Below are 26716 nucleotides of genomic sequence, written 5' to 3'. Positions count from 1 at the left end.
ATTTCTATAAAATGAAGGGTAATAAGAATGAATATGAGTGACAGTGCTCTGGAAAGTATATATTTTTATCCATTTTAAAAAGTGGGATTCTCCAGTTTGCTTTTCCAAGTTAAAAAAAAAATTATTTGCCAAGTTTATAGTTGACTGTCCTACAAGAGAGTAGGAAAAAAAAAAGAAAATCAATATTTTTCCTGCTTCCCCAGGGAAAGTCATTTCTTGCCATGGATAAGGAGTTACTTGTAAGACTAGTTTAATTAATTCTGCACTCAGTTGTCGAAGAATGTGGGAGTTTGTTTTAGTCTTGACCTCAACCCACTCAAAAGAAAATAATACTTGGTTTAGAGATTTAAATGCTGTAATTTACAAGTAAGCTCTCTCACCAAATGAATTTGAAATAAGTATCAGAAGGAAGCATTTAAAATTTGGCAAGGGAATAAAGATTTGAGGATGTGCAGTGGTTTCTGTTACTAGAAGGGAAAACAGAATCCCATTTTAATTGGATTTCTGTACAGGTTGCCGCTGTAAGTGCCTTTGCCCAGACTCTGCGAAGATACACATCGCTCAATCACCTGGCCCAGGCAGCTCGTGCAGTGCTTCAGAACACGTCTCAGATTAACCAGATGCTCAATGACCTCAACCGTGTCGACTTTGCCAATGTCCAGGTACTCTGTGTTCTTGCAAAGTGCGTCTTTGAAGAGAAGACACTGAATTTTTTCTTCTTAATTAGGATCATCATATTTCCTTTTAAAGTCACATCAATACACAGGCAGCATCTCTATTCACAGCATCCTGAAAGAAGGGCGTTTTATTCAGCTATGACTTTACTGCTCCTCTGTTTTGTGGTTCAAAACCGCTAAGATTTATAGTACTAGACACAACCTGTGTCACCAGGGTTTTCTGAATGGTTAATGGGCTAAGGACCATCACAGTCATTGAAGTTAGATAGGCAGGAGGTTAAATTATTCCATCTCCTTGCTGTGGGATCTTGAGCAAGTTACTTAACTGCTCTGGGTTTTATATTCTCCACTTTATAACACCTATCTTAGATTGTCCTCCTATATAATAAAAGCCTAATATGCTAAGTGTCCTGTTGGCCATTCAACCAATCAAAGCATAATATGCTAATGATATGCTAAGGCCACTCAACTGCTGGCAATGACATGCACTGACCACCAAGGGGCAGACGCTCCGACTGGTAGGTTAGCTTGTTGCTGGGGTCCTGCTGATTGGGACCGAGTGAGACGGGCTGGACACACCCTGGAGCCCTCCCATGGTCTCTCCCTGGCTGGCCAACCTCCCACATCCCTCCCCAGCCCCAATCATGCACCGGTGGGTTCTCTCAGCCTGGCTTGCACCCTCTCACAATCTGGGCTGAGGGACTCTTCCCCACTCCCCAAGTGCACAGATTTTCTGCACTGGGCCTCTAGTTGTTTATATATTTAGTAATATCCAAAACCCTTTGCACTGTAACACACAAGAGATTTTTGTTCTTAATAGTTTCCCAGGTTGAAAGAACTCAGAATGACCCTATTTTAGAGTTTACTATAGGTGTCCATGAAGTATTTGTTCATTTGAAAAGAATTAGGTGTAATACGTTTGACTATTTTGATCTTCCAAATAAAAAATATATATTTGAAACTCATGATCAAACTACCCACTTTTACTTTACATTACAGTTAAAAAATAGCTAATTTAGGAATATTATTATGGAATTCCAACATAGAGTTCACTTCAAACACTAAAGTAGTAAAACTAATTGTTGCCATATAAAAACAGTGCCATTGCTCACTAATAATACAAATAATAAAATAAAAAATACATAAACTAAACATAATCAAAGTTAAAAGCTTTTGTGCTTCCAAAGAGACCATCAAGACAATGAAATGGCAACTCATAGAATTGAGCATATTTTTATAAATCATATATCTGATAAAAATTGTATCTAGAATCATATAAAGAGCTATTTCAACCCAATAATAAAAAGACAACCTAGTTAAAAAATGAGCAAAGATCTGAATAGACATTTCTCAAAAAAAGATACACAAATAGCCAATAAGCACCTGAAAGGATACTCAACATAATTATCTGCCAGAATGATGAAAATCAGAACCACACTGAGATGCTCCTTCACACACACTAGAATGGGTATAATAAAAAAGACAGATCATAAGTGTTGGTAAGGATGAGGAGAAATTGGAAACCTCATACACTACTGATTGAAATGTAAAATTAAAATGCTGTAGCCACTTTGGAAAACAGCCTGGCAGTTTGAACGTAGAGTTACTATGTGACTCACCAGTTTATTCTTAGGTGTATACCACAAGATATTAAAACACGTCCACATAAAAACTTGTACATGAATGTCCATAGCAGCATTATTCATGTTAGCTGCATAAAAGTATAAACAACAAAATGTGGTATATTCACACATGAAATATTATCGGGAAGTAAGACAAAATGAAGTCCTAATAGATGCTACAACATGGATGAACCTTAAAAACATTATGCTAGTTGAAAGAAGTCAGACACAAAGGACCACATATTGTATGATTCTATATATATATAAAATGTGCAAAGTAGATAAATCTATAGAAACAAAGTAGATCAGTGGTTGCCTAGGTGCTGGTAACTGGGCATTGTAAGGTGACAGATTAGCAGTGGGGGTTTCTTTTTGAAGAAATGAAAACATTCTAAAATTGACTGTAGTGATGGATACACAATTCTGTGCATATAATAAAAGCCATTGAACTGTATACTTTAAATGAGTGACATTGTATGACAAGTGAATTGTATCTCAAAACTGTGTAAAATAATTGCTTAAAACAAACTATTAATTACTCAATTTCCTAGAAATTTTAATATGCAGTTCTGGTCTAGTTTTATCATTTAAAATATATCAAAAAGTAATATTGAGCTTCATTAATTTTAGGATATAGTAATCAAGCTGTTCTTTCTGACTTTCATGAATTGGCCTCAAACTTATCCTATTTAATTAAGAGGGAATATGCTAATTGACCCTCACGCTGTCATAAAGATGGCAGTGCCCACAGCCAATAAGGAGGGAATATACTAATTGACTGTCACACCTTCAAAGATGGCGGCGCCCACAGCCAATAAGGAGGGGTATGGTAATTGACTGCCACACCCTCAAAGATGGTGGTGCCCACAGCGACAAGATGGAAGCGCCCAGTCCCCTCATCCCCATAGGGGCAGCAGGCGCGCCACAAGGCCGGGCCCATCCTCACATAGGCCTGGCCGCTCCGAGCGCCTTCCTCTGGAGTTCCCCAGTCCCCTCAGCCTCCCAGCTGCCCAGAGCCGGCCTGAGGCATAGGCAAGCCTCGGATGTCAGCTGCCCAGCCGCCCAGGGCCAGCCTGAGGTGCAGGCAAGCCTCGGATGGCGGCTGCCCAGCCACCCAGGGCCGCCTGAGGCTCAGTTAACCAGGGCTGGCTAAGGCTTGCACTGCCGGCAGTAACAGCAGCAGAGGTGTGATGGGGAATTACCTTCCCCTGATCACCGGGTCGCCTCCCACCCCTGAGGGCTCCCGGACTGTGAGAGGGGGCAGGCCGGACTGAGGGACCCTCCCCTCCAGTGCATGAATTTTCATGCACCAGGCCTCTAGTGATGTATATAAAGTTTTTTTAAACTTTTTAAAAAATTGATTTGAGAGAGAGAGAGGGAGAAGAAAACATCAATGAGAGAGAGAAACATCGATTGGTTGCCTCCTGCACATGCCCTGACTGGGATCAATCCCACAGCCTGGGTCTGTGCCCTGACCAGGATTCAAAGCTGCTATCTCCTGGACTATGCTCCAGCCATCTGAGCCACACCAGCCAGGGGGATGTATATAAAGGCTTTTTTATTTATCTTTTTATATATTTATCAATTTCTCTATATACAAACACAAATTTATACATACATGCAAATGTATTACCTTTACAAGACAAAACAGTATGGTTTACAAAGCCATTAGCTTTATATATTTTAATAGAATTTATGTTAACTAATTTCAATGAGAATATTAGAAGTTTATGTTGCCTTAAAATTTATACTATATTGTTTATTTCAAATCTTCATTCATTTTTAAATCTTCCTTTAAAAGTATCTTCAGAAAAGTTGAAGTAGTTAGGCAACTTCTAGTTTCAAAAAGTAATTTAAGTTCAATCACAGAAAATAAATGAATGATTCCCAATAATATCTGAGATTTTAAATTTTCTGTTAACATTATTTTTATATGTGTATTTGTATGCCTGCAATTCTATGAAGTATTTACAGAAATGAGTTCTTTCGGTTTATCAACAACAACCTTGAAAAGACCTTTGCATATAAATGGTCAATTATGTATCTACTCTATTGCTCATTCTCCACCCACCAGCTTTGAGACTACCTTTTCCCTTCCTCTGTTTTCAACTACCAAGTTTTCCTCTGTCCACATGACAGTTATTTGTACTGAAACCTGTATGATTAAACACCTATCCTCTACTCTGGCTGGGTGTCTCAGTTGGTTGGGTGTCATCCAGTGCACTGAAAGGTTGCTGGTTCGATTCCCAGTCAGGGCAGGCTGGATCCCCAGTAGGGGGCGTGCAGAAGGCAGCCTATGGAACTTTTGCTCTCACATCGATAATTCTCTCTCTCCTAATCCTTCTCTCTCTAAAATCAGTAAAAACATATTAAAACAAAACACTTATCCTCCAAATATTCTGGCTTTTCCTCCGAAGATCATGGACATAGTAGTATACCCTTCCTTTTCCTGTACATATGTCTCACACCTCTTTTCATTTTAATGAGTAATCTCTTTCTTCAGGTAGCATATTCGAACTTTAACTTCCTTTATTCTTTCCTTTTCTGTTCCAATTTTTGCCAGATTTTCTCAGTCCACTGCCTAGCGTTCCACCTCTATAACCCTCCTCTTCATTTGGAAGTTGCCCTGCCCCTACTAGGTAAACTTCAGTAAGACTGACCCATATAAGGATGATGCTCTTTTAATAAGGAAACTTTAAGTCCATGAAATTACATATAAGGGTCAATACTATCATACTCTAAGAGCTTGAATGTACTAAAAAGTTTCTTTCTGGATATTCATATATCTTTTACCACTTCATAATTCTCTAGTTAAATCTTCTTTTCCTCAGGATAATTTTTCTATTGCAGTATTGTTATTTTTGTTTTATTTAATTGATAGTATTATAATGGTATTATTTTCTAATTTTTTATGTGTAAATGATAGTTTTCCATCTACATTATGGACTAAGTAGGTTTCAGTGGGTTGACCCAATAACCTAACTATTGCATATACTAGTACTTATTTCAGAAGCATGGAACATACTGGAATCTCAGAGGCAAGGCGAGGGTGGGTGGGTGAGTAAGAAGAGATCAACCAAAGACCTTGTATGCATATATACATACACCCATGGACACAGACACTAGGTGGGGGTGGGCTAGAAGGGGTCAGTGGGGGGTAAGAGGACACATGTAATACTTTCAACAATAAGATTTTTTAATCTGATTTTAAAACTACTGATTATAGAACTGAAATATCCAAATTCCTTTCAGAAGGGAATGTTTACAATATACTCTACTGTTACTATATTTTCAGTCTTGAGAGTAGCAAATGAATTATATTATAAAGTAGTTTGAAAAGCCACAATAATGTCTTGTGACTTTATTTCTCTAAGTTTAGTTGTAGATTATTATTTTTCATGGCAAAAACTAACTTCTAAAGGAAATAGTGAGTTTGAATTTATAGTAAGAAATTAAATGAAATTCTTCTGGTGTACCAATAAGTTCCTCCTCTCAATTATCAATGCACAAACACATAAAAATAATGTCGCCTATAGTGAGTATAAAATTTCATTTTTTCAAAATGAAAAAATATTAGAGATAGATTGCACAATAAGGACATATAGTTCACACTCCTATACTAGACACTTAAAAAATGTTAAGATGATAAATTTTATGTGTTATTTTACCACAACAAAAAAATGTTTAGACATTAATGAAAAAAAAACACACAAAAACAACCTCCCCTGTCCCTTCCTTATGGCCACAATACTTCCCTGGGTATTCTCCTGAATTCTTAAATTGATATATCATTTCTGAGAGTTATTTGACAGTGTATTTTGAAGTATCATAACTATTCTATTATTCTGTCATACAGAAAGAAGTGCAAAAAAAAGCAATGATATAGTTACAAGATTGCTAATTCTGGTATTATTCCTACTAGTAAATAATTGTAACGAACAGAAATGTCTAGTTGTATGGAATTGGTTATGTTCTATATTCATGCATTGAAGCAAACTTAATCATTGAACATTAAATATAGCTCTATATTTGCCAAAGTGGAAAGGTGGTTATCATATATAGTTAAGTAAAACTAGGCAGAATATCTAGCAGAATGTATCATATGATCCTATTTTAACTATTTATATATGCATATACATACATGCATATTCATATGGCATGTGAAAAAATTGAAAGGTATACACAGTAGCATGCTGTAGTTACCTATGTTGGCATTTAGATTTTCTTAATATTTTGTTTCTTTTTTATTATTTGTATTGGTTATTTTTCTATTGTCACATTTTAATGTACTTAAAATTTTTAAAAGTGGTATTTAGGAAGTAAAATCAGAAAGTGTTTATGAGTAAGTAGATAAGACAAAGAATGGTAGTAGATGGTATCATCAGCTGGAAATATAGAAGAAATCAAAGATTTCCCTGGGGAAATAAAGTGGGAAGTTTGGCATTTTGTGTCTGAAGCACCTCCCTGTTGAAATGTCTCTTGAATAGGTGAAGTTTATAGGATCAGGAGCAATGGTGGAACCAGTGAATGCAGATTAGGGATTTATTTAGTTGAAATTGTTGATTTGCATGAACTTGTCCTTTGAGAGTAGGTAGAATGAAAGCTATAGACACACTTTATAGAAGAATACACACATATTCACAATTTTTATGTATAGAATTAGGACCTTTACAGATACTCCTCCACAAAAACCTATCTTGAAAATATTATCTGGACACATGAACCCACCTTAAAAATTACTGTCACATTTCATTTCTCTAATTTTATGTTTGGGGAAAATGAGGCCACTGAAATTAAATGAATTGCTTGAGTTCAGTTTAATCTATTCAGGCCCTACATAAAACCCATGTCATCTTTCTCTCAGTCGAATATTATATTATGAAATTACTAGAGGCCCAGTGCATGAAATTCATGCGGGGGGGTGGGTCCTCAGCCCGGCCTGCACCCTCTCCAATCTGGGACCCTGTGGGGGATGTCCGACTGCCAGTTCAGGCCCAATCCCGCAGTCGGACATCCCTCTCGCAATCCAGGACCACTGGCTCCTAACCACTCACCTGCCTGCCCGCCTAATGCCCCTAACTGCTCCCCTGCTTGCCTGATCACCCCTAACCGCCTCTGCCTGCCTGCCTGGTCGCCCCTAATGGCTCTCCCCTACCAGCCTGGTCACCCCCAATGTGCATATGGCTGGGGTCTCTCAGCCTGGCCTGTGCCCTCTCACAGTCCAGGAGCCCCCAGGGGATGTCATCAGGGGAGCGAGCCTAAGCCAGCAGTCAGACATCCTTAGCTCTGCTAGGGAGGCGGGAGAGGCTCCCGCCACCACTGCTGCACTTGCCAGCTGTGAGCCCAGCTCAGGGCTTCTGGCTGAGCGGCACTTCCCCTGTGGGAGCGCACTGACCACTAGGGGGCAGCTCCTGCATTTAGTGTCTGCCCCCTGTGCGTCATAGCAACTGGTTGTTCCACCATTTCGTCGATTTGCATATTAGCCTTTTATTGTATAGAATTATACTCTGACCATGAGACTATATGTGATTTTTGTAATCTTAAAAGACATTGGAAACATTATAGAACTTAATGGTAACCACTGAAAAGTAGCCTTAAAAGTTCCTGTTTTCATTGCTCTCACAAACATGAAACTTCCCAGTTATAACCAGAAGGAAAACTAGGAGTTGAGTTTCTTGGCCGTTAGCATATCTACATTTTCTCAAAAGTATTTTTGTTGTTGTTCTCAGTCCTGTAGATTAATTTGCATTCATAGCCTTGCCTTGACTGCCCTGGAGATTGGCTTCCCATTTATAAAACTCATACAGCATGTACTTCTACCTAGTACTATTCAGTGTTTGTTTCTGTTTTCATCCTGAAAGACTACTTTTGGCCAATCGAATCTGTCCATCTGAGTTACTCTAAATCTTCTCAGATAAATTGGCTTTAAAGTTTTATTTGATTGGTAGCAGGGAAAAGAGAACTTGGGAAGGCAGCATAAAAACTGAATAGAGTAAAAGACCTTGCATCCTGTAGGTTCAGGCTTCTATTGTTCCTCAGTTATAGGTGTGTTAGTTTTCCATACAGACTAGGTCATGTAGAAAAGCCACGTCTTGTTTTTATGTCACATCACTTTTTCATGCACATAGGCGATGTTAGTTTCCTTAACAATGGACAGGTAAGTAGTCATTCATTCTCTTAATTCATTTAAATAGTTGGAAGCTTTCATTATAATTTCCCATTCGTGCATATGGTTTGTGTGCGGCCATTCAGTGAAAAGATGTGTTGAACTTTTCTTTTGCTTTGTGTGTACTGTCCCAGGAGCAGGCTTCCTGGGTGTGCCAGTGTGATGACAACATGGTTCAGAGACTAGAAACAGACTTCAAGATGACTCTCCAGCAGCAGAGCACCCTGGAGCAGTGGGCCGCATGGCTGGACAACGTGATGATGCAAGCCCTGAAACCCTACGAAGGGAGGCCCAGTTTTCCGAAAGCTGCCAGGCAGTTTCTGCTAAAATGGTCTTTCTACAGGTACCATCTAAATTTTCACTGAGCTTTATTTTTCATAGTCTGCAAATATGTGTGTAATGTACACACTTCTCAGACAAAAGAAAATAAATAAGTGAAGACTTTAATTCGTAGAAACTTCCAGTTGTAATTATTTTCGACCCAATTCATTGATTGCAACTTTATGGAATCCTATCGGGAGGCTTATGAAACTCAGCTTTCTGCTAGGAACAGAAAGCCTCTTGCTCAGAGCCCTAGAGTTCTCAGATGGGAACCCCCAAGACTCCAGTCTAGAGAATGTGTTTACCACAGCAAGAAAGGGGCTACAGTCCTCCCTCTGGCAAACAGACATTATGTGGGCTTTTCTTTCTTGAGGCCTCAGCACCACTTCTTCCTATTCTCTGCTTCAGTGATTCTCAGAGACCAGTGGCATCAATGGCTCAGAACATGTTAGAAATACAAATTCTCAGGTCCCCTCCCCCAAATCTCTTTAAATCAGAAACTGCAGAGGTGAGGCCCAACAATCTGTGCATTTTTTAATGTTGTCCTGGTGATTCTAATGCATGCTCAAAATCATCTAGTTAAATTCTTACTGATCAATTACAACTGTTTTCAAACCTAGCTGCACATCAGAATTAGTGTAAAAAAAAAAATCTACATACCTCCCAAACCTCTACTGGATTAAAATCTTGATGGTTAAGGGAGTAATGATTAGGAATAAATAAAAAATTCTTTCTTTAAAAGCTTATTTCTGGTTATTCTAATGCATAGCTAGTTTAATATCCAATAACCTAGTAGCCAGTACAAAATGTATCACTTTTTTACTGAAATAATGTTGACATAAATATATATTTTTGTAGACATAGAAGAACCCTGGAGGAGAAAGGCTTTCAGATTAACTGATATATGATATCAAATGTTGGTATAAGCTGTTGACCATAGGTCTGCCCCAAGGGTTTAAAGCAGAGCCCAAGATGGCATAATACCTTTTATACTTGGGATGGGATTGACAGATGAAGTTCCATTTCATAAGTTAGATAAGCTATATTGTTGACCCTGGCATTTGTTCTTATGGTGGGTTCATTTCTTTGCTTCTTTAGATAAAGGTGACCCCATTGGCTTGGGCCTAAAAACCATATATACTTTGAGGTTTGGGCAGGTTCCTAATTTTGATCCTATACAGCCATTCAAGTATCATCTCAGAAAGTAGTGACGTGGCCACAGGATATACCACTGACTGTGGCTATGGTACACCGTGGTTATCATCTAGACGCCAGCTGTGAGTCCAAAGCTGGCTGTGAGGAGAGGAGGTATATGAAGAAGTAACAGAGTTTAGGAACTAGTAGTGCTCATGAATCCAGTAAGCCCAGACTATAGAATTTCATCTTGTTTGGATCACCCTTATAAAGATATCTTTTCATTATAATTGTAGTTCCTTTGGTTTTTATTGTAAGTGACTTGCTTTCTTAGCCGATTTGGTCCAATTCTTATTTCTTAAAGTAGAGCTGCAGATGTACTATATACGTTCAGTTCAGAGTTAAATTGGAAAACTATTTTCAGGATGTAAGAATAGTGTCTAGCAAAGGTTCAAATGCAGTGAAAGAAAGCTTGCCAGTTTTGTGTTATTTTGTTTTTGGTTTTGGAATGAAATAATTCCACAGTTCTGTCTCTCATACCTAATACCTGCGGCCCACATGATTTCCTTGTGAAGATACTGTCTGACTATGACCCGCTGGTATGCTTCAGTAAAGCCCATGCTAGGTTTCGAATCTCCTCTGGATATATGGGAAAGATTTAGAAAACAGCATCACCGTGTTCTCAAAGTAGCAGTAATAGTAGAAATCAAATTTTTAATTTGGTAATATTTCTTAAGATTTCATATATTTTCCCATTTTCTTACAAGTTGATTTGTTATTCATCCATTTTTCTTCAGAAAATTAAATAGATGGTATATGTGCTTCATGAATGATTGATGAAACAGAAGTTCTACTAGCTGGTTATTCCAAAAACCAAATGACCTAAAGCAGAGCACATCCTCTATATCGGAAAAAGCAAGGGTTTTTTTCCCCTTCTCACTGCTTTCTGATGATGCTGTGTCAGGCCTACCCTTACTTCTTCCTGGAGGTTTTTATTTTTACTATATTTAGTTGATAACATTTTAGAAATATACCCCTGGAGCCTTTGTCTCCACAGAAATGTGTTGCAGGTTATGTTGAAAAGAGAAAATTACTTACTTGTATTTTTGTTCTCACAGATACACAAACCCAGATCATCACTTGCCTGCCCTCTGTCCTCCCTGAGTTGGGGATAATTGGCTTGTTATTATTAGGCACTATTATGGTTATTATTTTCATTTCAAAAAGACTTGAAGGCGTACAGTGAAAGGCCACAGAAGGGAAGGCATATTCTGACAGATGCATACCTCCTGCTGGTAGGCAAAGTCAATTGCTTAAAAACCTAAAAGCCTTTAGAATCTGAACTGCTTTTTACTAAGGCATTAGAACATATTGAGTAACGAACACTGCATTCATAAACTATCAGAGAAACAGAATTGCAGGTATTTTTTTTTAAGTTTTTGGCATTGTAATAAGAATTTGGCAGTCACTTATGCAGACTCTCAATTTCTGAAGCCATTTAATCTCACAATTTCTAAGATTCTGTGTGTCTATTTACATGCATACGAATATAGAAATGGACTGGCAGGGAATCATGATATCAGCTGGCAGTTGATGAATGGCTGAAAACACCCTCTTTTCTGGATGGGGGATCTCCTTGCCTAACCTGGCTTTAAGTGGCTACTGTTAGCTCCCTGGGAGGTGGATAAAAAATAATCACCGTCTTTCTTGGGCATAAATGGAGAAGTTATGTGGGCCATTTCTCAGCTTGTGTGTTTTGTGGATAACAGAACACAGCATTACTCAGGATAACCAAATATCCCATTTTTAAGGAATGAAATGTATAGCTTTTATAGTGATTTGAAAAGGGGCACAGGGAACCTAGCTTTACTACAACGGGACAATATATAAATCTTCCATAAAGTAACACTCTTTTGAAATCAACTGTAAGCACTGTTAAAAAGACAGTTCAGGCCCTGGCTGGGTAACTCAGTTGGTTAGGGGGTCATTCTAATTCACCAAGGTTGTGGGTTTGAGCCGTGGTTAAGGCACATACAAGAAACAACCAATGAATGCATTAAAAAGCGGAACAACAAATTGATGTTTCTCTCTCTCCCCCTCTTTCTCTCTTCCCACCCCCCCCCCCCCGTTCCCTCCATCCATCTCTTCCTTCCTTTCTCCCTTCCCGCCTTCCTCCCTTCATGTCTCTCTATAAAATCAATAAAAATAAATTAAGAAAAGAGAGTTCCCAAGGGGGTCACAGGTGTGATGTTCTCACCTTTCTTCTTAGGAAGGGTGTGTTATATCCCCAAATACACAAAGAGGTGGATTGAGTATCATGTGTTAGAGTAAATGTTTCCATTTTCACACCATGAATTATAAAGACAAATACACAAGGGTATCTTTCACCATCATAAAATAATTAACATTTATTACTGATTTTAAAATGAGTTGAATTTGTGGTAACTTAGCAACATGAAATTCAATGGAATCAATTTTGCAACATGCCTTATAGAAGTCTGAATCAACAATAGGTTTCTAATTAAACTGTTAATTATGTCATTTAATACTTGGTTTGTAGGGCAGAGGCCCAACACAGAGAGAATAAAGTAGACATAGTATTAATAATATAACTCAACTGATTCTTTTCTAAACATGTGACAATAATTTCATGGCATGCTTATCAGTATATTTAAAAGATAGCTAGGTATTGCCCTGACTAGGTGGCTCAATTGATTGGAACATCGTCCTGTACACCAAAAGGAGGTTGCCAGTTCGATTCCTGGTCAGGCCACATATCTGGATTGAGGGTTTGATCCTCTTTTGGGACACACACTGAAAGCAACCAATCAATCTCTATCTCTATGTCTATCTCTATCTCTCTATCTCTTTCTCTTCTTCCCTTATTTTCTCCCTCCCTCTCTTCCTTCCTTTCTCTAAAATCAATAAACACACACACACACACACACACACACACACACCCCACAACACCCCACACATACCCCACCCTGACTCTAATTAGAAATATTAAAGAGGTTTGAAGTGCATGGACAAGCCAATGATTGGCTTATCTTCAGTGAAACCAAAATTTTATTTTAAACTCGTTTACAATTTAAATATTAAGTTCATTGTTAGTATCTATAATAATAAAAGCGTAATATGCTAATTAGACTGGACATCCTCCAGGACGACCTTCCAGATAAAGCTGGGGCTGCAAGGGAAGCCCGGGTCCCGGATGCCAGAGGGAAGCTGGTGCCAGCAGCCAGGGGAAGAAGGCCTACTCTTGCACCAATTTCGTGCATCAGACCTCTAGTTTTATTAATATTGTTCATATTTTGGTATTATATTTTATAAATTAAAAGTTCACATTTCTCAAAGACAGGCATTTCTTCATTGATTTTAATACACTTTTCATGGAAAATCACCTTAATTTAAGTGGAAATCAGTAAGAAACTGGAATTACAATAAATTTGTCTTCCACCCCAGTTTGCACAGATCAATGTAAAGATCATCTACATCCTACTTTGCCACATCTGAGCACATTGCTTAGTATGTTTTATAACCTTTGTATGGCACAAATACATCTTTTCCCAAAGGTTGATGCTTCTGATCAAAGTCACTGTCATTGAGAGGTGGAAACACAATGTTTACCCATCAATAAGATTTTCACTTTGAGTTGCTTTTTCTTATGGTGGTGATGAGTTGTCAACCTTTCAAAACTATTTTATATTCAATTCTGACCCATATGAGAATTCAATGGAATCATCAGACTTTCCTATGTTAGTAAAATGGCTTTTCCCATAAAAACCTGTCTAGCTCTAATAAAGTCCTAATCAAGTGTCACTGAGGATTACCTCTTTTACCACCCTGTTTCAAAGAGTTGAGCCAACTGCTTTTAATCATGAAATTATTGCATGGCAGGTTGTGTGCCATACCCATCTTTCAGACCTCCAACTTGACTTCTTTTAAGAGAAAAAGTAGGTTGAACTCTAATCCTCGTCACTAATATTGGCTGCATCTGTCTTTTCTCTTGGAACAGCTCAATGGTTATTCGGGACTTAACCTTACGCAGTGCTGCTAGTTTTGGCTCCTTCCACTTGATCCGTCTACTCTATGACGAGTATATGTTCTACTTAGTAGAGCATCGTGTTGCTCAGGCAACAGGAGAAACACCCATAGCAGTCATGGGCGAGGTAAGAGAAACTGAAAGAACTATGACCCACGAGGTTTTTAAAAAGAACCTGAATTACATTATAATCTAAATATATTCATTATTGATTAAAGCTATGGTTCCTACCCAATAAGCCTTAGACCCTGGAGGGGCTGTGGATTTGTTTCAGAGGGTCCTTAAGTTCCTCTGTTCATATGTATTTTCTTAATCAGAGGATTCTAAAATTATAAATTATGTCATGTGGAAGTTCCTGGAATGTTTGAATTTGTTATAATGGTACCTATGTAAAAGAAAAGTTTGAGAATCACTGGACTAAAAAAAAAATCTAATTGGGAAATAAGAAAGGTTGATGCTTCTGATAAAACTAAGGACTAAGAACACAGAGGGGAAAAGTTAAATGTATTTTGTAGACTTTTTCCCAGTGTCCAAAAATGAATGATTCTGTTTCAGGAGGCAATGATGATGATAATGATGATGATGATGATGATGATGATGATGATGATGATGATAGCTGACATTTTGGGGCACTTATATGTGGTAGGCACAATTCTAAGTCCTTTCCATGCAACAAAGCATTTAACACAACAAGTCTTTGAGTTAGGTACTGTTTTATGGATGAGCAGCTGAGATTCAAGTTGGAAGCTAAGACACAGATTATTACATAGCTAAGTGGTAGAGATCTGGTTTGAATACTCAGTCAGATTTTCAGAGCCTTGCTTCTAATGACTAGATGTGACGAAAAAACTCTCCTCTTCAGAATTTTTAAATAGTAAGCAAAATGTATTATTTTCAACAAATGTGTAAAAGCTAAAACTCTGAAGTTACCATAAACAAGGGTTTGTTAATATAATTAGGAATAAATGCAAATGCTCAAATGATTCAGCACTGGCTCATTTCGTTGTGTTGAATGGGGGTACTTGAAGTCTTGCAGGATTATACCAGGTAAGGCAACATTACAAATTACCCACAGCAATAAAGAAGTTTCGTATATGTGCTTATTTAAATTTAAGAAGTGAAAATAAGTGTATTATATGCATTTCCTAGTTTAATAAATATACTAGTAAAGGTATAAGTTTAAAAATATACTTCAAGGTCCTCTCTGAGTATCCTACATAATAAAAGGGTAATATGCAAATTAACCATCCCTCCGCTATGCCCACGATTGGGCCAGCAGGAGGCGTGGGGGCGGGACTCCGGGTGGCCAATCGCGCTGGCAGGAGGAGCTGGGAGCGGGGACTCGCGAGTGATCCCTGGCAAGCTGCGCCGGCTTGGGCTGGGGGTCTCAGGCCGCCAGGGCCCCGCACCCAAGCCGCAGGATCCTCTGGCGGTGAGGACAGCTTGGGCTGGGGTCTCAGACCTGCAGGGCCTGGCACCCAAGCCGCATGATCCCCTGGCCGAGGCGGCTGCCTGGTCTGGGTCTCATGCCTGCAGGGTCGGGCACCCCCACTGCATGATCACCCAGCCAGCAGCAGCAGCCTGAAGCGGCAGGGCGGTGCACCCCCACCAAGCTATCTTCAGGCCAGTGAAGGCAGCCTGGGCTGGAGCCGCACACCCCCACCGGGCTATCCACAGCCAGGCTGAGATGGCAGCCTGGGCAGGGGTCTCAGCCTGGCCAGGGCCCCATCCCCTGCCAGCAGTGGCAGCCTGGGGTCTCAACCATTGAGTCACACCAGCCAGGCAGATATGGAGGAATTTTAAATGTTTCTTTTTTTATAATATATATTAATTTTTTACAGAGAGGAAGGGAAAGGGATAGAGAGCTAGAAACATCTATGAGAGAGAAACATCGATCAGCTGCCTCCTGCACACTCCCCACTGGGTATGTGCCCCCAACCAAGGTACATGCCCTTGACCAGAATCGAACCTGGGACCCTTGATTCTGCAGGCCAATGCTCCATCCATCCACTGAGCCAAAACAGTTAGGACTGTCCAATATGCTAAAGAAAAAACCCTATCTAATAAAGAGGGAATATGCAAGGGAGGGCATTTGGGGGTGACCGGGGTATCAGGGGCTGGCAGGGAAGTGGTTAGGGGGTGATCAGGCTGGCAGGCAGAGCAGTTAGGGGCAATCAGGAAGGCAGGCAGGCGAGTAGTTGGGAGCCAGCAGTCCTAGATTGTGAAAGGGATGTCCGACTAGCAGGGTCGCCTAAGACCATCGGAAAACACAGATATTTACATTATGATTCATAACAATAGCCAAATTACAGTTATGAAGTATCAACGAAAATAATTTTATGGTTGCGGGTCACCACAACATGAGGAACTATATTAAAGGGTTGCGGCATTAGAAAGGTTGAGAACCACTGGGTTAAACTATTCCTCTTTCTCCTTTAAAATCTCTGGTCTGTGTATTTGTCTGATATTCATTAATGGTGCTTGTGTTTAAATGATGCCAGTTATTTAGGTGTGAGATTTGATGTGCCCTTAGTGCCTCTTTCTCTTTAGTTCTTTTATAGATGCCTGGTTGCAAAATGCCCAGTTGGTGTGTAGATTAAGTACTGTAAAATTTCTCAACTCAGGGCTCAAAACTTCTGAAATAGACATGCCTTCTGGTATATTTCATACATTTGCCATCCACCTCATACGCTTCAGGGCTTAATTAATACAATGATCAGGATAATGATAACAAGGGTTCTCATTAACAGCATGTGGACACTCTTGATTCTTGGCCTTTACTTTCCTGGCATCTCTAGAAAACAAAGGCAGTGGTCGTGAGCCAGGTGTGAAGACTTAGCAGCCTTCTCAGATGCTTGTACAGGCAGCGCTGGCTCACCAGAATGAAAATGAAAATAGCCTTACATAGTTGATACTGCTAACTAATTATTCTAATAGGCAGTCTTTTTTCCCCCACTATGTGTAAACAGTATTTGTAGGTATGACAGATTATTAAATGAGGTGAAAATCCTATATAATAAAGAGGTAATATGCCAATTGACCATCACTCCTACACACAAGATGGCCACCCCCATGTGGACACAAGATGGCCAGCAGGGGAGGGCAGTTGGGAGGAACCAGGCCTGAAAGGGAGGGCAGTTGGGGGAACCAGGCCTGCAGGGGAGGGAAGTTGGGGGCAACCAGTCCAGCAGGGGAGAACAGTTAAGGGCGACCAGGCCTCCAGGGGAGGGCAGTTAGGGGTGACCAGGCTGACAGAGGAGGGCAGTTAGGGATGACCAGGCTGGCAGGGGAGGAAAGTTAGGGGCGACCAGGCCAGAAGGGGAGGGCAGTTAGGGGCAATCAGGCTGGCAGGGAAGCAGTTAGGCGTCGATCAGGCTGGCAGGGGAGTGGTTAGGGGTGATCAGGCTGGCAGGCACAAGCGGTTAGGGGCAATCAGGCAAGCAGGCAGGCGAGCAGCGGTTGGGAGCCAGCAGTCCTGGATTGTGAGAGGGAAGTATGACTGCCCATTTAGGCCCGATCCCACTGGGCAGTCAGACATCCCTCCAGGGGTCCCAGATTGGAGAGAGTGCAGGCTGGGCTGAGGGACACAACCCCGCCCATGCACGAATTTAATGCACTGGGCCTCTAGTTTGATATAAGTAGAATCTGTGTCATAAAATAAAGTATGAAATACTTTCTGTAAGATCAAAGATCTAAGTACACCTCTTGATTTGTTTGCTTACTATCCCCTTACCCAACTTATAGGAAAATCCTTTGAGCTGTCTTTGCTCATTCATTATTTAGCCTAGGCCAATTAAGGCTAATTTTATATGTTTGATCTCCCCGTAGAACATTGATGCCTCAAACATACGTGAGCCCTGGATAGACCAGTTGGCATGGCCATATTATCATATCTAAACTTTCTTGATTCTTGGGAAAAGAAGGGAATTCAAGAAAAAAGAATTCTGTTTATTCATGTGTTATATTAAGCTATCCTAGACGTCAGATTGAATGTAAAAAAAGGCTTTTTCATGTTGAAGTTCAGTTGCATTATTAGTCCCATAGGTGACTTCCCTTTGCAAATGTCAAGTCTAGAAGTACCTGTGTACACAGTGGGAGCAACACCTAAAAAGTCACCATTACCCCTAATCACAGCAAGTGGTTTTCAATCATCAGTAAAAACAACCACAAAACAATAATTGTCACTATTTATTGAGAGCTATTATACACTTAATAAAATTAAACTCTTGGTCTGTCTGCTAATGATACTACAATCTGTAAATGATACTACAGTCCTCCCTGGTAATCAGACTGGATACCTGAATGTCATCTTTCACATTTCTATCTGGTCTCCTATATCCAACCAATTACCAAATCTGCTCCTTACCACCACCCCATGGAGCAGTCAGTATCATCTTATGAAAATATAAAGCTTATTGTGTTACCTGCACTTAAACCCTTCAGCAGCTTTCTCTTCTATTAGTTAAGAAACAAATTCTTTCCTAGGTACAGAAGGTCAGGTCCTGACTCTGATTAAACCTCAGCCTTCCTCTTACTACTCCTGTTGCAATCACAGTGTTCTTTTCTTTGATCTTATTCACCAAGCTTTTCTCATCATTGGACTACTGTGTAACTGGTTCTACCTGGGGCTCTGCCCAACTCTTCCTTGCTCCTAACCTAACTCCTACTTCATATCTTTTTATTACTATTACTAGAGGCCCAGTGCACAAAATTCGTGCACAGGGGGTGTCCCCTCAGCCCAGCCTGCACCCTTTCCAATCCGGGACCCCTTGGGGGTTGTCCGATTGCCGGTTTAGGCCTGATCACAGCAGTTGGACATCACTCTCACAATCCTGGACTGCTGGCTCCTAATCACTCACCTGCCTGCCTGCCTGGTCACCCCTAACTGCCCCCCATGCCAGCCTGATCACCCTTCACTGCCTCTGCGTGCCAGCCTGATCACCCCTAACTGCCCCCCGCTGCCAGCCAGGTCACCCCAAACTACCCCTTCCCTGCCAGCCTGGTCACCCCTTACTGCCCCCCTGCTGGCCTGGTCACCCCCAACTGCCCCCCTGTCAGCCTGGTTGCCCCTCACTAACCCCCCTGCCAGCATGATTGCCCCATGCAGCCTGCTTGTTCAGTCGTTTGGTTTTCCCTCAGTAATGCCCCTTTCAAACTGGTCATAGGCAGCCATCTTGTGAAGATTTGAGGGTTAATTTGCATATTACCTCTTTATTATATAGGATTATTTAAAGTATTACAAATAGTAGTACATATGTCTCCTTTTTTCCCCATTGACCTCCCCCCGGTTTCCTCTACCCCTGGCACATGCCCTCACTCCACCACCCAGTGTCTTGTGTCCATTGGTTATGCTTATATGCATGCATGCAAGTCCTTCGGTTGATCTCTTACCCCGCCTAACCCTCCCCTGCCTTCCTGCTGTAATTTTACAGTCTGTTTGATGCTTCTTTGCCTCTGTATCTATTTTTGTTCATCAGTTTACAATGTTCTTTATATTCCACAAATGAGTGAGATCATGTGGTATTTATCTTTCACTGACTGGCTTATTTCGCTTAGCATAATGCTCTCCAGTTCCTTCTTTTTTACAACAGCATAGTATTCCATTGTGTAGATGTACCACAGTTTTCTAATCCATTCATCTGCTGATGGGCATTTAGGCTGTTTCCAAATCTTAGCTATTGTAAATTGTGCTGCTATGAACATAGGAGTGCATGTATCCTTTCTGGTTGGTGTTTCTGTTTTCTTGGGATATATTCCAAAAGTGGTATAACTGGGTCAACTGGCAGTTCCATTTTTACTTTTTTGAGGATACTCCACATACTGTTTTCCACAGTGGCTGCACCAGTCTGCATTCCCACCAGCAGTGAAGGAGGGTTCCTTTTTCTCTGCATCTTCTCCACCACTTGTCGTTTGTTAATTTGTTGATGATAGCCATTCTGGCAGGTGTGAGATGGTACCTCATTGTTTTTTTTTATTTTCATCTCTTGGATGATTATTGACTGTGAGCATGTTTTCATATGTCTCTTGGACTTCTGTATGTCCTCTTTTGAAAAGTGTCTATTTAGGTCCTCTGCCCATTTTTTGATTGGATTGTTTATTTTCCTTTTTTTAAGTTGCATGAGTTCCCTGTAAATTTTGGATATTAAACCCTTATCGGAGATAACATTGGCAAATATGTTCTCCCATGTGGTGGGCTTTCTTGTTGTTTTGTTGATGTTTCCTTTGCTGTGCAGAAACTTTTTATTTTGATGTAGTCCCATTTGTTTATTTTTCTCCTTCATTTCCATTGCCCTTGGAGCTGTATCGGTAAAAATATTGCTACGGCAAATATTTTGCTGCCTATGGCCTCTTCTAAGATTTTTATGGTTTCCCATCTTATGTCCTTTATCCATTTTGAGTTTATTTTTGTGTATGGTGTAAGTTGGTGGTCTAATTTCATTTCTTTGCATGTATCTGTCAATTTTCCCAAAAACATTTATTGAAGAGACTGTCTTGACTCCATTGTATGCTCTTGCCTCCTTTGTCAAATATTAATTGAGCATAATCGCTTGGGTCAATTTCTGGGTTCTCTGTTCTGTTCCACTGATCTATATGTCTGTTCTTGTGCCAGTACCAGGCAGTTTTGAGAACAGTGGCTTTGTAGTATAGCTTGATATCTGGTATTGTGATCCCTCCAACTTTGTTCTTTCTCAGGATTGCTGTAGCTATTTGGGGTCTTTTTTATTCCAGATGAATTTTGGGAGAGTTTGTTCTAGGTCTTTGAAGTATGCCATTGGTATTTAATGGTGATTACATTGAATTTATAGATTACTTTTGGTAATATGGACATTTTAATGATATTGATTCTACCAGTCCATGAACGTGGTATATTCTTCCATTTGTTTATGTCTTCCTCTATCTCTTTTATCAGCATCCTGAAATTTTCTGAGTACAGGTCCTTTTATCTCCTTAGTTAAATTTATTCCTAGGTATCTTAATATTTTTGGTGCAATGGTAAATGGGATTGTTTTTTTTTTTAATATCTCTTTCTGTGAGTTCATTATTGGTATAAAGAAAAGCCGTAGACTTCTGGGTGTTAATTTTGTATCCTGCTACATTGCCCAATTCATTTATTAAGTCTAGTTGTTTTTTGATGGAGTCTTTGGGGTTTTCTATGTTATAATATCATGTCATCTGCTAATAAGATCAGTTTTACTTCTTCTTTTCTAATTTTTTCTTCTTCTTGTCCAATTGCTATGGCTAGCACTTCTGTACTAGGTTGAACAGGAGTGGTGAGATTGGGCATCCCTGTCTTGTTCCTGTTCTTAGGGGTAATGGTTTTAGTTTTTGCCCATTGAGTATGATGTTGGCTGTAGGTTTGTCATATATGGCTTTTATGATGTTGAGGTATGATCCCTCAATTCCCACCTTGCTGAGAGTTTTTAATCAAGAAAGGGTGTTGGATTTTGTCAAATGCTTTTTCTGCATCAATGGATATGATAATATGGTTTTTATCTCTCAGTTTGTTTATGTGATATATGATGTTTATTGATTTGCAGATATTGTACCATCCTTGCATCCCCGGAATAAATCCCACTTGGTCATGGTGTATGATCTTTCTAATGTAATGCTGGATCCGATTTGCTAGGATTTTGTTGAGGATTTTAACTTCCATGTTCATCAGAGATATTGGCCTGTAATTTTCTTTCTTTGTAGTGTCTTTATCTGGTTTTGGGATTAGGGTAATGCTGGCTTCATAGTAAGAGCTTCGAAGTGTTCCTTCCTCTTGAATTTTTTTGAATAGTCTGAGGAGGATAGGTTTTATTTCTTCTTGCAATGTTTGATAAAACTCCCTTGTGAAAATCTGGTCCAGGGCTTTTGTTTATTTGAAGTTTTTTGATTACTGCTTCAATTTCCTTCATAGTTCTCGGCCTATTCAGATTTTCTTACTTGGTATCTTAAAAAGCAGTTGTTAGAGAGGCTTAATTCCCCTAGTCTACCTTAGGTCTATACTATTTGGTTTCTACTTTTATTCTAGAACTACACAATAGAAATTGCATGATTCTTTGTATAATTTGTGTAAATAAAGATTTAATGCCTGGAAATAATGTAGGACTTTGGGTCAGAATAACTGAATTTTACTTAATTTATAGTGGTATAATCTTGGGCAAATCATGCTTACTTATGTTAAACCTCGGGACTTATCTCCGCTTTATTTTTTAAAACATACAATGTCCATTAATATATTTATGGAATCTATAAATTGTGATTGCTCATAAAAGGATTTTCTAAGATTTTCATAGTTAATCTATTGTAATTAAATTGTCATAATTTATATGTATTTAATATTATATCTAAGCTTACTATATAACCAACTTTTTGAAATAAAATTAGAACCCAAAACATGGCTTAATTGTGAACATAAATATGAAAAGATAACATTTTAGTAATATTTTTTAAGGAAAAAATTTCTTAAGGATTTACCATCAAAAGAAAAATGTCTCCCTGGCTGGTTTGACTCCATGGGTTGAGCACTGGTCTTTGGATCAAAGGTTCCCAGGTTTGATTCTGGTCAAGGGTATGTATCAGGAGCATGCAGGCTCAATCCCCAGCCCAGGTCGAGGCGCGTGCAGGAGGCAACCAATCAATATGTCTCTCTCACATCGATGGTTCTCTGTCTTTGTCTTTCCCCCTCCCTTCCACTCTCTCTAAAAATCAATGAGAAAATATTCTCAAGTGAAGATTAACAAAACCAAAAAAAGAAAAGAAAATTGTTTTGGTTCATCTACATTGATGTACTCAAAGTAGAATGTGGGGGGGTGGGGGGGCATCTTTAAAACCTAAAAACTAGAAAAGAGCAATGGTAATTCAACAGGCAAGCTTTAGGGTAAAATTTGAGTGGAAAAGTCCAATTTGATAGAAGTAAAATAATGGTAAATAAGGGTGGATACTTAATGTAAAACCAATGAAAACTAATAAAAATTAACTTCAGTGAACATTGTTTTAGTGCAGTGGTCGGCAAATTGTGGCTCGCCAGCCACATGCAGCTCTTTGGCCCCTTGAGTTTTTAGCAAAGGGCAGCTTAGGAGTACCCTAATTAAGTTAATAACAATGTACCTACCTATGTAGTTTAAGTTTAAAAAATTTGGCTCTCAAAAGAAATTCCAATCTTTGTACTGTTGATATTTGGCTCTGTTGACTAATGAGTTTGCCGACCACTGTTCTAGTGCAACTAGGAAACACGCAGATAATGTACCTGAGGAATAGTAGACTTGTTACAGACTATTTTTAAAGTCATGAATCATAGTGCTAGTTAAAAATCATTTGCAGGAAAGGAAACTATCTTGGTATAGTAGTAGCTGGGAAAATATAATGCACACTAGTCAAAAATTACATTATTTATAATACAGCTTATTATTTATTATTATTATTTTTAATTGAGGACTGGCCTTGTGCTAGGTGTTTTACATTCTCATTTAATATTCACCATAACCTTACAAGAGATGAGGAACATTGGTGGAAAGTTGCCTAAAATCAGAACTAGCAAGTGGTAGAACTAACTGGAGAAAGTAGGACTTTCTCACTCAGATGGCCTCAATCCACATTTTAATTTTTCACCATATAAATTGTTTGGAGACAGATTCAGAATAGGGACTAATTTATTTTATCCATATAATACAGCTCCCTGCAAAGCACCCACACTCACAGTCATACACAAACCAGATGCTACCATGTAAGCTTTCATTATTTTCTTCCAGGCTTCTTTTCTCTGCATTGCAGGGTGCATTGTGATAGTCCTCCACCCTCCTCCTTTCCACTTTTTGTTAGTAGACATTCAGAATATGCTAGTTGTAAAGGTTTTCTTGTTATAAAGAGAACACGTTTTCACACCCCAAACCCCATTGTCTCTTCAGTTAGTCGTTTCCAAAAAATAGAGGTGATATAATCAAAATTAAGGAGTAGCTATGTATTGTATTAAACTAATGCCGTGGTTTCTTGTTGAAAGTGGCTTTAAGGAGCACTGAAGTTCTTTATTTCCAACCAGTTTTATTTCCATAAAGGATATACTGGCAGGCCCAACCCTGATATTTGCAGGGCCTACGGCGCCCTTATGTCTAAATATTTTTGAAGTTATGGAGCAACTATAAGTAAAGCTATTCTGTCCACCTAGGTTGATAAATGTATCTTGATAACAACTTGGAAGGCTGAGTTTAAATTTAAAATCTCTGGCTCCTCCAATTCTGTGCCAGAAAGTGGTGACAAAGACACCGCCTGCTCCTGGGCCAGCCTCTGGCCCCAGACCACTTCCCTTCGCTTCACGTTCCTCCCCATCCTGTGCTCTGCATAGCCAGCCGTGTGCTCATGCTTGTGGACTCCCCAGCCCATGTTCAGATTTTGCTCACTCTTTGCAGACAGCTGCCCCTCTTTGGCTATGCCTTCTTTCTTCTAAAGGGTAGACTTGGAGAAGAGACCGACACAGGCATAGAAAGGATTCAGGGTCATTGGGCAGGGAACTCTGGGGTCTCGGATAATAGGATTATGGTCTAGGGGTTGGGAGGGAAACCCAGGCCCCAGAGGGTACATCCACTTGGCCCAGTTGGCTTCCTACATCAGGAGGAGGGCACAAACACAGGAAAGCCAGAGCAAGGATCTCTCTGGGTGGGGCTCAGGACACAGGGCCCTCTTGGTTTGACCTAATGGTAGTGTTACATGTTCTATTTTTGAGACTACTTTTCTCCTCAAAAGCAACTAAGGCCTGTATTCTTACTCACTTGAAATGATATAAATGTACATAATTGCATTCATTACTGTGTTCTCAGGGGGCAGAGGAGTGCAAAAAAGCCTCAACAGTTAGAATCATGATGAAAATATGCTACCTATGTAGAGTGGCCAACAGCGCGTGTTGCCAGGACAGCTGGCTAGCCCAAGGGGCAGGACAAACAGTGGCTGTAGGGCAGAATTTGCTTTGGTGTAAAGCACACTGGCAGAAATCGTGGCCATCTTAGAAGTCTTCAATAGAATTGTTTGGAAATACATAGAAAAGACCACTTACAGGGGAAAAAATAACCAGGAACATAAGATTTTACCAAATGCAACATTAGCATTCCTTGAAAATTTTATAAAATTGGAAATCATTTTAAAGTCTGTAACTATTTTTCCTCAGTTGTGAAACACTGTACTGAAGCTAAATATAAAACACTTTGATTAATTTGGTTCTCATTTGGAAGACATTTACAGAAAATTATAATGCTCTGAAATCCCTGACAATTGAAATTTCAAGATGTTTCTCTCCACCATCAAAAACATCCAAAATAGTTGCTGCCACCTAATTTTTTTGTCATCTGTTTTACTAACTTTGGTTAATAGAACTTAAAAGAGAATGCGCAGCTTTCTTGTAAAATTCAGAACATGACAAAATTCAATCTAAGGGAAGAATGTTCAGAGATTAGAATCGGGCCAGGATGTTCAAAATCTGCATGTGAACAAGCTTTTTTGCGGCTATAGGGTAACTTTTAAAGGGCCTTATTCCTTTACTGATTTCTCAGAAGAGCAGAGGGAGCAGCAGTTGGTGACACCAGGGCTTGCATTCACCTGAGCTCATCAGCTGTTTCTGGTTGTGTGTTATCTCCATTCTGCCAAACACACACACACAGCCTATCCATGTCATATATGCCTTGGTCAGTACACATAAACCTTCAGCCCTAGATTGAGTTTATAGTGTCAACGACCTTAAGTCAAAGCCTAAGGACCATTTTCATTCTCAGGCAGAACTGCTTGTAGCCCTATTCAGTTTTTGTCTTCAAAACTCAATGGTCAAATACTATTTATAAAGTCCTAGAATTTCATTCACCTATAAGGCCATAAGATGGGGGCTTTCAAAATGAAATATTCCATTCTATTTTGACTTTTATGACATTCCCTATTTTTCTATCTAGAATTTTAATTCCTACATACATCAAAGGCCATATGCTTTCTAACTCCAGAGCACATTTAAAATTCCTTAATCTATATTCCTTAGAACATACATTCTCTCTCTCTCTCTCTCTCTCTCTCTCTCTCTCTCTCTCTCTCTCTCTCTCCCCCCTCTCTCTCTCCCTCCCTTCCTCCCCCTCTCTAATTTCTAAATAAGGATCACAATGTCTTAAGGATCACAATGTCTGGTTTCAAATCTAACACCACTGTATTTCCTACATAATGTTAGACAAATCAATTAATTATTTTCAGTAGCTGTAAGATTAAACCTAAGTCCTCTACCTTGCCAAATTTATAAGCTTTTATGTGAGTATGAAATGAGGAGGCAGATTCATTCATTTGGTATTTATTCAGCCTTTAATATCTGTCAGGAGCTGTTTACCAGATTCTGGGATATATTTATGAAGAGGACAAATAAGGTCCCTACCCTTGTGCACTGGCATTGGGGTTGGGAAGACAGTAGGTGAAGAAGCAAAGTCAGGGTTACACCTTGTGGTAGGTGCTTTGAGGGAAGTGATGGAGAATGACAGCAACCGTGATGCTTAGGGCTGTCAGGAAAAGCCTCTGAGGAAGTGACTTTGAGAAAGTGACACTTGAGGTCATAATATGTGAGAGGAAGCTAGCCATGTACTGAACCATGAAAGTGTGTTATCAGCTGTAGGAAGTTACCTCGGTGAGTAGTAGCCCCCGCCGGTCCCCTGTGCAGTAAGGAAGTTAGAAAGCTACAACAGATTTTAGATTGTCCTATTTCTGGAGCTATAACTGTACAGTGATCTCTGTACTTTCTTATGAACCTCCG

General features: G+C 39.6%; 1 protein-coding gene across 13 annotated transcripts in view; it reads left to right on the top strand.

The window, feature by feature from the left end:
• RFX3 (regulatory factor X3) overlaps positions 1-26716 on the top strand; it is a 291507-nt gene that overhangs the window by 251695 nt on the left and 13096 nt on the right. For 12 of the 13 annotated variants that reach the window (XM_079790204.1, XM_079790195.1, XM_079790206.1 and 9 more), the window contains 3 exons: positions 513-662; positions 8600-8808; positions 13939-14092. In XM_079790204.1, coding sequence (XP_079646330.1) covers positions 513-662; positions 8600-8808; positions 13939-14092 — 513 coding nt within the window. The remainder of the gene's footprint in view (positions 1-512; positions 663-8599; positions 8809-13938; positions 14093-26716) is intronic. The other variant, XM_079790197.1, reaches the window with a different exon arrangement.

The sequence above is a fragment of the Cnephaeus nilssonii genome, assembly GCF_951640355.1.
Source record: "Cnephaeus nilssonii genome assembly, chromosome: 14".
NCBI lineage: Eukaryota > Metazoa > Chordata > Mammalia > Chiroptera > Vespertilionidae > Cnephaeus > Cnephaeus nilssonii.
Note: the sequence above shows the minus strand (reverse complement) of the source record. Positions and strands in the feature narration are given on the sequence as shown.